The following is a 12527-nucleotide window of genomic DNA, read 5'->3' as shown; positions in this document are numbered from 1 at the left end:
GCAAGTCCAGGTGCCTTTTTGGTGAGGTTTATCGTGCAATGTACGTATTTTCTCTGGTACATTGTTGAGCGGGAACCTACTGCAATGCAGCATGCGTCACATGACTTGAGAATGCACTATAAGTAGTTAATAATATGATAATAGCTTCATCTAATTGTATCGAAATTAACGATACATTAAGACGATGTCCCTGTCACAGAACAACCATCAGTCCGAATATGAATGAAATTCACACGCCGTCGTATCTCCACACGGTGTGTTGTACAGTGAGTCCCACTACTTGCACATGGCATGTACATCACATGTTGTGTGTAAACACTGCGTTGTGTAGCTGCGTCTTAAGACGCGCTGAGAAGTCGGTGAGTAAGATGTCACTACGCGCTGGGGTGGCGACGGTAGCCGGAGGGAAGTGAAAAGGAAGAAAAAGTTGCTGAAACAGCGGCGTGTGAAGATGAAGATGATGCGGAGAGGAGAGAGACAGAGAGAGAGAGACAGAGACAGTAAGAGAGAGAGAGAGACAGTGAGAGAGACAGAGAGAGAGAGAGAAGGGGGGGGCGGAAGATGGAACATCGCCCCCCCCCCCCCCCCCCCCCCCCCCCCGCCCCCGCCAGCTGGGCGACTATGGCCGCGCGCATCATACTTAATATTCAATTACCTAAAACGCGTCAAAACAACAGCTGTCCGTTCACTTCGAAGTCGGAAGCCTCCTCCGCCGCAGCAGCAGCAGCAGCTCGGGCGCCCGGGCGCGATTCCGCCGCGATCCCCGAACTTTACGAGCAGTTCCCTCGGTCCGGCATGGACGCGCGTCGTCTATCGTATGCAAATACGTCTGCTGACGTAGATGATCATGTGGGTTTTGGCGTAGATCCCCCTGCGATCGCCAATTTTTCTCGGCTGTTGTCTTTGGGATCCGGTAGAATCTTTACAATTAATCCCCGCGCCGCGGCCGGACGCGAGATCGGGACGATTTTCGGTTTGTTTTCGGGGGGACGCAGCATCCCGGCGCGCGCACGCGGCGGCCAGGTAAGAACGCGCCCGTCTGCATTTAATAAACGGGGGGGGGCATTACAAAAAAAAAAAAAAAATCAAGAACGGCGAAGTTGGAGCCGCCGGGGCCGACGCGGGGTTCGAACTTAGAGCCGCGCCGTAAACTTTGCCTGTCCCGGCCATATTGTGGAAGCGGGCGCGATAACCTTTGCCAGCAGCGGGTCGCCGGAGAGCGAAAGTTTGTCCGCATTCTCGCGATCGGTCCTGAATCGTGTGTGATATTGGGGGGGTGAAAGGCGTCCTCCTTCCCCGCCGACGTCGGGGGGGGGGAGAGAGAAAAAAATATGGCTTCCAATGTCGACATGGCGTTACGTCGCCGCCGGCGGATTAAAGGACCGACGTCCTTTCCCGCCGAACGCGACGCGACGCGTGATTCTCGTCCTCCGCGCCCGGAGCCGCGGGACGCGGCGACGCCTTCCACGACCGTACTGCGCGACACACGCAGCAGCCACATTGCAGCAGTTCGCTGGCGCAACACCCCCCCCCGTCCCCGCACGGCACCCCGAGGCTGGCCGGCTCCCTCCCGCGGAGCGATGGCGGCCGGGCCCGCGTTTTGATCGGTATCGTGGACCCCCGGCAGCCCTCCCTCCAGTCACCTTCCGTGAACCTGCTGGTGCTTTTTTGATTGGAGGAGGTGTTTGTTGTGGGGCTGCGTGGCGGTTATGGGCCACGTCACGCATTGTTTATCATGCGTACGGGGCGGAGGAGGCTTCGCGCTCGTGTGAGGGGTGCAGGGATCTTGTCAGCGTGGAGCAACCTGACTGATGGGGAAACAAACAAACAAACAAAAAAAAAAAAATGAAATAAAGAAATGGCATTAAGTGTAGGTCCGGAGCGCAGGAGTTTGCTTTTGGTCGTGACCGCCGGTACGTGCAGCAGGCAGGCGGGCCTGGCGTGTTTTGAGGTTTCAGGCTGGACGTGGCCTGACCAACAGCCCCCGCCGGCTCGAATTTGGGCCCCTGTTTCCGAGGCTGAATTCAAAATGGCTGCCCGTGGTCGTCGCAAGGCGCCTGCTGACGTCTTTGTGGAGGTTGTTGCTGCTGCCGCCGCTGCCGCTGCTGCTGTTTCCTCTGCCTGCAGACGGAGCCGTCCGGTGACTAAGCTGGCCCGGGCTCCGATGATGTCATGCCTGTGGGCCGGGCTCCTGCGGGCGCCGTGCTCTCCTGTGGCGTCTGTGGCGGTCATGACTTCGCCGGGGGGAAGGCCTCACTTACCTAAAACCCTCGGAGGTCCGGTCAAGCCCCCCCCGCCCCGGTTATGTACGTCCCACGACGTGTTCCAGCGGTACTGATGGGGAATACCTCGTCCCGGTTATTGGTGGTGACCACATCCCTCAGTTCGTCTCGAAAAACCGCCCTTTGGCGGTCTTTGGTTTCAGAAGTACTTCAGCAACCGTCATATCTCTGTGTTTGGGACGCGGCAATGTCTCCGTCTGTGTCTCGGCACCCTGGAAATTGTTTAAGTCTGAAAGGTGATCTCGTCCGCCACGCGTTTGTTGATATCGCAGCGCGGCGACAGATGGTGTTTGTAAATAGTATGCTGATGGCGTCCATCTTTGTCCTCTCGGTGTCGGTTTCCCGGGTGACGTCGCATCTGCTTTTTCCCTTTTTTAAAGGAATAAAATCTGCGCCTCGCGCGGCGCGCCGGATCGTGTGCCGCTTGTCTACCGGCTGAGGCCCCCAGAAGAGTTTTATCAAGTTGCCTAGTAACCCTACGCAGTTTTTGTGACTTGGTTACGCAGATGCTATGTTTCAGTGATTAAAATACGACGATTAAACCACAAAAAAATAAGAAAGAGAGAAAAAAAAACACATTTCAGATTATTTTCTTGTGGCCTCTCTTGTGTTACCCATGAAACACTTCAGCTTGCTCTCAGATTTTTGTAGAACTGGGCAATATGGCAAAAATTGATCACAATATTCTTTTCCATGTGGAACAATTTGACTTTTCAATCCATTGTAATCACATTTTTTTGTGATATTGCCATACAGAAAACAGTTTATTAACATATAAAACCATGACCATTGCTGTCGTTCTCGGCCCTGTTTTCATCCATTTCGCTCTGTTAGCGTTATGCAGTGAACCGTGTCGTGTGGTACTGCGTGCGTCGCTTCCGTATTTTAGCACCTCAGCAGCCCAGACACCGCAACCTGCAAATGCTGTAGTCTGAGGTGAAATGCGTTTTATATATTTTTTTTTTGAAACACTGCTGCACAGCGCACGGTGACACAACGAAATGTGCCCTCTGCTTTTAACCCATCACCCTTGGTGAGCAGTGGGCAGCCATGACAGGCGCCCGGGGAGCAGTGTGTGGGGACGGTGCTTTGCTCAGTGGCACCTTTGGCGGATCAGGATTCGAACCTGCAACCTTCCGATTGCGGGGCCGCTCTCTTAACCGCTAGCCTCGGCCATGATGCTCCACTGAACCTGATAACTTTATAATCAGGTTATAACTGTTAACATAACACAATCCGTTCATGTAGGGAGGGATTCCCATATTGGCCAGTAAATATTTGAGTGACAATGAAGTGAAAATGACAGGCGCCCCAACACATATCTAGTCAGCATATTTAATAAATACTTCAAATTGAAAAAAAATAATGTGGCTGCTACTTTGTGCCTTCATCCCCAAAACTCTAAATTTCAAGTAGCACAAACGAGAAAGATGGAGGAGTATTTACAAAGCTGGCAGTGAGCGAGTTAAAGAAATTAAGACAAGTATTTACACAATTACATGGGTCATTTGAATGCAAGTTATAAGTTTTACTTTCATATAACTTTTTTTTCTCTCGTTTCTTCAGCATGTTATTTTTGCTAAAAGTTTTGTTCAATACATTTGGCACAAATCTGATTCCATATTTGTCTAGCATGGGCTACGTGAACAGGCAACGCGTGGTTATCCACACATACACATGTTTTACAGAAAAAATATGTATCTCTCTCCTATTTTAAATTTTAAGCCACTGTCGGTTCGAGTCTAAAGTGCATGTGAGCAACATCTGCTTATTTTCTTGAATTGTCTGCTTTAAGATTCAGGGGCTTATCCTGTCATGCTAAAAGTTGTACTGCAACCAGGCAAAAGGGGCGATAGACCTCTGGTAGCCTCACTGATATAAGTCTTAGACATTTTAGCATTGACCTCTGTAGCACTGTAGCTGATTTTAGTCAGGTCACATAATGTCTGCATTTTTACCGCATGGCTAGACCTGTGTTGAAGACTCTCTGGATCTGATTTCAGGTGGTTTGCAAGGCTTGCCACAAAGTGCTACTGGACCTGAGCATTGCAAAGGCTGTAGGGTTGTCTCAGTACGTCTCTACATGAGCTCAACAAGCCTGGTGTCACCTCCAACCTGGGGGTGGCCAACTTTAGAAGGTGGGTCACCAGACTAATTTATCTTTTAGAACCAAAAATGACAGAAGCTATTGGGTTTTTAACAGGCCTGAGTTCCTTCCATACATGGTTTAGAAGGCCTTTGCGGGAATTGGCTGAGTAATGAGAGAGTCTGTGGGTGTCGGTCTAGTTCTTCTGGGAGTGTAGGAGAAGACAGGGGCTTATGTGAGTGTGGGATTCGTGTGATTCACCAGCACAGATACTGATGACTGTCTCACGGGCAGACGTAAATGGCAATGGCTGTCCAGTCTAATGAGTGATCAAGATGGTTAGTGGGCAGGCTTGGCAGAGTTAGGCTAGTTGAGTATTTCTTGTGGTATTTCAGAAGGCCAGCGTGATTGTGCATCAACCAATTGTTTCCAACCCCTTAACTTTCAAATGCTCTCAATGTGTGCTGTTATTTTTTTTTTAATAGCTTCATTGGTTTTAATCTCAGAGAATATTCTGCTGATGTTGGTTGGATGTGATGTGAAATGTGTGTTAATGCTGTTTCTTGGCCCCTTTACCTAGGTTCACTGTAGGAGTGGGATTAGGTCCGGCTGGAGTATCATGAGGCAGGATGTCTCAGTTAGCTAGGATAAGCTTGACTCTCTCATTTAGGTTAAGAGCATTCATATTAGGTAATGTAGCTCAAGTTAATTCCCAAATTGGGATCTGGCCTTCTCAAATTTCTTGTGTAGTCTACGAAACTATAATGGAAATACCTGGCAGGCTCGTTGTGGGATAATGATTGTACCAGCTATACAGGTTCACACTACCATCAATAATTCTGTCATTAGCCATTTAGCACGTAGCAGGTCCGGACTCCCCACAGCCCAGGCTGAGATGGCTGTGACTTAAGCATTTTGAAGCTGCTGTGATTTTTGCAATATTCTGTATGGAATAACTAAGTGTAGTTCACAAGACTGGCATAACGTCTCTTCAGTTTACGTTTACATCTTGGGCCTGAAACCAAGACCCAAAATGGCCAACCGGTCCTCCTCAGTCTGGTACCAAGAGAAAGATAATTACTCTGACACTGACATTCCTTTATATAAAGGTCCTTGTGAAGTTCTTGGTTTTGTGTGCTCGGTGTTCTTTAGATTTGAACTTTTTTTTTTTTTTTTTGGCTAAACATTTTTCTTTGTCATGAAGCTGCAGAGAGCTGATTCAAAAATGACACTGATCCTAATCCTCACTGTGACCTGTCAGTATTTCATAACTGTCTGGGAAGGCAGCCATGAAAGCGAGCAGCAACAGAGATTTGGTTTCTGCTGCAGAAGCCATACGTGGCCGCGAGGCATGGCCTCCGCAGATGGCTTTAGCAGGGCCGTCATGTCTTCTTCCAAAGGAGCCTCCTGCTTTCATGTCGTTACATGTGTAGCTAGTCCGTCTTGATCAACCCCAGCCCTTCCCAGGTCATAATTCCATTCATGTAATGCAAGTACAGTTTTTTGTCTGAAGTGTTTGTCGTAGCTTACAGAAGGCATGGTAAATTACATAAAAATCCTTTTGATTTAACACATCTCCCTGTGGCCAAACAGAGTCTGGAACCTTCTCATCTGGATCTCAGAGGAGTGAAGAAGTAGATTTGCTCCTTATTTGTCTCCATGGCAACTTATTAGTCCCCTTCCCAGGTTCCCAGGGATTCAGGGCAACAAGGGTGATCACTGAAAAATTGGAGTAGATCCCCAGAGATTTTCTGTCATTGAATATGGACCAGTGGGAGATATTTATATTTACACACACACACACACACACACACTGCATGTTGTTTGGAAATTGTTCATCTATAGGCACGTGTTAAGCTTTGAGTGGTGCCTTCTTAAAGAAGAATATGCATCACGTTCTGGAAGGATTGTCAAATAACAGATACCTAAAGGTCACCAATAGTTCACCTAGAAAATAAATCAATTTGTATGTCTGATTGTGATGTTTGTGCAATGGTCTTTAACAGATATTCAAGAATCAAAATAAATACAAACTAAGTATTTCACTCATGTGATCCCATTAAAATTATGAGCTTCCAGTGCATCCCCAACAAAAAAGCACCAGTTGAGCTGTCAGTGCATCAGATTTTAGATTTGATTTCTGCAGGCATATTGTCCAAAGCTACTCTGCAGTATGCACTGCTGTTTGGCCAAACTCTGGCCAAAATGATTATAGAATTAAATGATTGGCCGATTCCATCCAGTTTGGTTCTCAAGACTCGTTTGATGAGATTTAAATTAATTCGTCCTCCATCCCAAATTGAGCCCCCCTGCTGCGGCACACGGCATTAGCAACGCTCAGTCTCCGCCCACACGGCAGCGCCGTGGCAACAGCGTCAGCTGGAAAAACGCTGTCTGGATCCACGATGAAGTGGAGCATTTCGGCATCTGCTGCGCTGCTCTCTGAGCCTCTCTGGCTACACCCAACCAGCATCTGCCTCGTCCCACTGGAAGTGAGAGCTGTTCTGTGTGAGAACAAGAGAGAGGGCCGATATCATTGTTGTTCTTATTGGACACCAGTTCCAATTATGCTGTGGCTTTGAAGGGGCACTGCTGTGCTGCTTTGATGGTATCTCTAGGTCGTCTTGTGGTGCTGAGGAGCAGGCTGCTGCGTGCTTCCAGTCAGCAGGGGTGCACTTCTGGGGATTCGTACAACAGCTGCCGTCCCTTGAACCTCCGGTGTTAGCAGTTTGTCCTTGTTCTGTGTGCTCTGCACTGTCACAGTGTCAATACATTTCCTGTGTACCATTACAATGTAATGACTAATTATCCTAATTTGCTGCCTACATTCTTACCGTCTTTTTGTAGATAACATGTATACTGTTTATTTGGCCATCAGATACCAGCCACTAGCCACTGGCTATCAAGTTCTTGTTCGGTTATGCATTCAATTGTTTGTATTCATTATCAACCTTTAGAAGAATCAAGAATCAAAGACACTCAGGTGTCTGTGTGGAATCGTTTAGCTTTATTGTGCAACTGTTATGTGCTGTTGCAGAAGTGGCTGTTTATAAAATTCAGGTCTGCAGATATTTTCTGTTTGATTCAGCCTACAGCAGGACTTCTATGTTTGATATGTGGACTTGTGAACAGCTTGACTTTGCTAGGATACATACATGACTGTTTACCACAGGACGGTCAACTACTGATGTGTACCAAATAAATCCCATGTAGCTTACATGCCTTAAACAAGAGCAACCAAGGTTAGAATCAAGGTTTGTGTCAAGTAATGAAAAGCTTTTTTGTTTGCTTGAATCAATGCTGGCAGCATTTTCCCTACTTCTCCAGACTGGCAATCCTGGAGTGTAGAATGTGATATGAGATGGATAGAACCTCATGCATATTTAACTAGGCACCACTGCACTGAGATCCATTGGGGCCACTCTATGCCAAGGAAAAGACTGGCACAGAACTGATCAAACCTGACCCAGCATAGGACCTCCCCCCAACCACGGTCCACTCCTGGTGCCCACTGCATCACTTCCCGACTAATTAATAGATATGAGGACATTTCTAATCTGCAGCTGCAATGCTATCTCTATGTGGTTGCTATAACTACTGGATGGAAATGAGCCTCAGTTTAATTTTTTATGAAGCACCATTGCTACTCGTGAAGTGTGAATCTAGAAATTTACCCAGACTAAGAGGATCATGTGTGAACCAAGCATATTTGGGAAATATTTAATGTGATGTAGTGCTGTTAAGTTAAATGTTAGCTGTCTTAGCTGTGAGAAGAGATCAAATAAGTCACTCTTCAGTGTTTGGTGTGTGCATGCCCAGACTATTTTAAATCATTTTACATTTTGGGCTGAAATAATTTGTTTTTATTATCAATTCTCATATAATTCATTCCATAGTTTTTGTATGCTCGTGGGTATTGCTGCAGTGTATTGCAGCTCTGAATAGCATTTTAAATAATATGTGAAATGTATTATTTACATTTTATTGAATTATTGTGATTTACAGGCCTGAGGCTTACAGTCATTGGCTTGTTTGTAATAATAGCTTACAATTTAAAAATCTTTGTTCCTTTTCTTTTTAGATCTGTGATGAAGTCTGATGAAGTCCTCCATTGGAGCTGACGTTAAAGGTCAGCACAAAGAGTCAGACAGAGCCACGCTGCCTCCTGAAGTCAACTTGTAGCCTTACTGAACCATGGCCAGTCGAAGGAAGTCGACAACTCCTTGCATGATCCGACCTAATGATTTGCTGGAGCAGGATGAGCCGGATGAGATGGACATCTCTGTGAACAGCACAGAAGAGAATGGATCCATGCAAATTCTTCCTAGTGAGGACTGGACCCCCAGCAAAAGCCCTGTAGGTTCAGGACATGAGGAAACTGAGCCAGAGAAGCCTGAGGCAGAAACCCGACCCCAGCGGAAACTCCAGGGAGGCTATGAATGTAAATACTGTACATTCTCCACGCAAAACCTAAATGAGTTTAAAGAACATGTCGATTCCAACCACCCTAATGTAATCCTGAACCCTCTGTATTTGTGTGCTGTATGCAACTTCAATACAAAAAAGTTTGACAACTTAACTGAGCACAATGAGAGGTGCCATCCAGGGGAAAGCAACTTCAAGTTCAAAAGGATCAAACTCAATAGTCAGACCATCCTGGAGCAGACTATTGAAGGGTCCAATTGTGCAGTCATCTATGATACTAGTTCTCAAACTGGAGAGTCCACATTTCCACCCAGTAAATCCACAACTCTAAGGGTTTGTAAACCTAAAGCAGATATCAAGCGCTCAATTGTTGATGGACAAATGGACACAAGGTTCAACCCTGAGCTTCCTCAGAAACAAATAACAGCAGTAAATGTGAATGGGACTGTTATCATTCCAGAAGCAACACTTAAGGATGGACTTTCTCACATAATGCCATCCCTACAGCGTCCACCGAACTTCAACCTTGTACCAAAAATCGCTGTCCCTTTGAATACATCTAAATACAATCCATCTCTGGATGGAAACCTGACTCTTATCACTTCGTTCAACAAATTTCCCTATCCAACTCAAGCTGAGCTCTCCTGGCTTACGGCAGCTTCAAAACACCCAGAGGAACAGATCAAAGTGTGGTTCACCACCCAAAGACTAAAGCATGGTATCAGTTGGTCCCCAGAAGAGGTAGAGGAAGCTCGCAAGAAAATGTTTAATGGAACCATTCAGCCAGTACAACAGGCTTTCACTGTATTACCTGCCCAATTGACCCAGCCAACCAAACCTTCTCAGCCTCTCATCCAGACCGTCCCTTGTCAACTTCTTGGGCAGTCCAGCTTAGTGTTGACACCAGTTGCAAATGGGTCAACTGTTACATGTGCGCCCATTGCTCTCACTGTAGCCAATCAGGTGGCCCAGGCTGTGAAAAGGCCACTAACAGCCCCTGTGGTTGCTCCTGAAATGAAGAGACCCTCCATTATCCAATCCATTCAGTCTATACCCAAATCCTTATCCCCCACAACAAACCTGTCAGACTGCAAGAAGACTCCAGACCAGATCAGGGAGTTAAAAGCCAGCTTTACCCTTTGTCAGTTTCCTGACGATGAGGAGGTGTACCGTCTCATTGAGGTAACTGGTCTTTCTTGGGGTGAAATCAAGAAGTGGTTTAGTGATCAGCGACACATCAACCTCAAGACAGTTGAACAAATTAAAAGTGAAGTACCAGTGAAATCAAACCAGCCCCCAAAATCAGTTCCTACACAATTCCCTCTCCTGGAGAGAGTGAAAGGCAAGTCTGCAGAACAATTGAAAATGCTAGAAGAGAGTTTTCAGCGGAGCAGCTTCCCAACACAAGCTGAAATCAACCATTTAGTGGCAGAAACTAAACTCTCCAAAAATGAAATTGACTGTTGGTTTACAGAACGCCGTGCACTACGGGATAATCTGGAACAGGCCCTGTTGAACTCCATGGGCTCCAAAAGGCTAGAGCATCAACGGGGGTCTCTCAATGGCATACATGACCAGGAGAACAGAGCTAGATCCTCACCACTCCCCATTCTGACCACTTCCATTTGCCCAGAGCCCATTGACAGCAAGTCACTTAGCCTTCTCAAAGATGTCTTTAGCCAGACCCAGTGGCCATCACCAGAAGAGTACAATCACCTGGAAATCCAAACAGGCCTTGCACGTACTGAGATTGTACGTTGGTTCAAAGAGAGCCGTTCAGCCCTGAAGAATGGATCCCTGGACTGGATGGAACAGTTCCAGAACTTGAGCAAGAAGAAGCAGAATGGCCAGAGCTCGTCCCTGCTTACCGAGCAGGCGCAGAATGTTTTGCAAAGGCACTTTCAAGAGGCAAAGATGATAGAAGATGACATGGAAAGACTGTCAGAAAGGTCAAAATTCACCAACCAGGAAATTGTGGACTGGTTCACCAACAAAATTGGACATAACATATCTGAGATTAGCAAGGCCAGGGACCAACATTCACAAGTGGGAGTTGATCATGGAAGATGGGTGAAGGTGACCATGGCAGCTAATAGTGAGCAGAATGTTTTGGACTCACAGAAGGTGGCTTCAAATCTTGATGTGAAGACTGGGGAACACTCTGATAGAGTGACTGGCTAATATAAAAAAGGTGAGCATTGCCTGACCATTTTATGGCATGTAGCTTGTGCTACACCGAGTTCTCTGATGAAAGTGCCAGTAGATAATAATGACTATAATTGGGCCGTGATTATTTTATTTCGGAGACCTTGCAATGTGAAATGTTATTGCCTGAAGAAATGGCGACTGAAATGGGTTAACAAGTCTTTTCAGTTAATTTTGCAGCTGCAGCTTTCATCCATCTGGCATGCTAGCAGTATGTAATTTAGACTTAAAAAAAAAAAACATTTTGCAGGGAGAGAGCCCACACAGCCATTGGCTTAGATCCCAAAATACAGACATTCTTAGCCAGGACAGTTTAGTTGATGCAAGCCCATTCTCAATCTCACATAGTTTACCTAACAAATACTTACTTACTAATAATAGACCCGTCTCGTTTTACCATTAGGCCTATTTCATCCACATAAAGTTCCATCAAGGACAGTCAATGTTTGTTTTTTTACACACAACCTTCTTGCTCCATTTAAATGAATGAGATGACTGAGTGTTCTTTGAGTTTCAGGTTGCAGAGGAGGATGCTTCATCTTGCAGGTCATAAAAACAGACATTTGTATTTTCATATTTGGAACAAATGATTTTATGCCTGTACAGCGATGACAGAGGCACATTATGAGGGTTGAAGCACTGACTTGTGGGACTGATTGTGGAGTGCCAAAGCTGGACTGCTACCTTACATTTTTTTTTCATTTATTTTTTTTTTGTTTTTGTAAAGGAAAAAATGTTCCTTGTAAATATTTTTTCTGTACTGCACCAGATTTGTAACAATTTGAAAATTTGAAGGGGAAAGATTTTTGTTACATTTATAATAAGAGTCCCAGACAAATTCCCTTAACCTTTACAAAGGAATGTTAGTCATTTTGTGAAAGGACTGCTAAAATCTGCTGGGATTTTGTCATACTTTATAACTGAGTGGCTACAATGTGGTCCAAAGGTGGCACTTACAAGTTCTAAAAAGGACAAGCAGCACCCTTCAGAATAAACACCACCACTTTTTATTTAGGGGTGTCAAGGACTTCTTAACATTGGACCATTTGAAATTGCCTGCAAAGTTGTCATACTGTACCCTTCTGAGCGAGGAGACAAAGCCACATGGGATGTAATCAAATTGAATCAGTAGTTATGCACAGTTACATGCTTTTATGTAGTCATAGTTTCATTGTTTGCAATATTTCTGATGATGGTCTTTATCATGTTGGCTTCAATGATGTCCCAGGTAGGTCCATTTCAACTGCAGATACAGATACTTGCTTTCAAATAGCTGGATGTTTTTTTCTTGCCGCTGCTATAGTGTCATGTTCAGACATGTATTGGAAATACTGTACTGCTACAAAAAAATCCTGCTTGCTCTTTTTTTTTTTTTTTTTTTTTTAAACCAGTCTGCTGTAAATCAATAAAACACAACCAAGTGATCAATCTGGCACAGCATATCATCTTTTAAGCAATATATACTATGCTTAATAAATAGAGGTTTGTTTTCAAATTTGAACTCGGTCCTTATGTTAGAATTACGAATA

General features: G+C 45.5%; 1 protein-coding gene across 3 annotated transcripts; it reads left to right on the top strand.

Moving 5' to 3' along the window:
• Positions 1 to 692: 692 nt before the first annotated feature.
• zhx2a (zinc fingers and homeoboxes 2a) lies at positions 693 to 12368 on the top strand. Of its 3 annotated transcripts, XM_028979834.1 has the most exons (4): positions 693 to 1023; positions 4286 to 4420; positions 8450 to 10984; positions 11516 to 12368. In XM_028979834.1, exon 3 carries the CDS (start codon positions 8563 to 8565, stop codon positions 10972 to 10974), a length of 2412 nt encoding a protein of 803 aa, XP_028835667.1. In that variant the 5' UTR covers positions 693 to 1023; positions 4286 to 4420; positions 8450 to 8562; the 3' UTR covers positions 10975 to 10984; positions 11516 to 12368. The 3 variants fall into 3 exon arrangements, with proteins under 3 accessions (XP_028835667.1, XP_028835666.1, XP_028835668.1); XM_028979833.1 differs by lacking the exon at positions 11516 to 12368 and having other exon boundaries at positions 8450 to 11288; XM_028979835.1 differs by lacking the exons at positions 4286 to 4420; positions 11516 to 12368 and having other exon boundaries at positions 8450 to 11288.
• Positions 12369 to 12527: the final 159 nt, after the last annotated feature.

The sequence above is a fragment of the Denticeps clupeoides genome, chromosome 5, assembly GCF_900700375.1.
Source record: "Denticeps clupeoides chromosome 5, fDenClu1.1, whole genome shotgun sequence".
NCBI lineage: Eukaryota > Metazoa > Chordata > Actinopteri > Clupeiformes > Denticipitidae > Denticeps > Denticeps clupeoides.
This window is presented reverse-complemented; position numbering and strand designations above follow the sequence as displayed.

Bases quoted from the DNA above. Each gene is read 5' to 3' on its own strand.
- zhx2a (XM_028979834.1), top strand. From the start codon at position 8,563: ATGGCCAGTCGAAGGAAGTCGACAACTCCTTGCATGATCCGACCTAAT.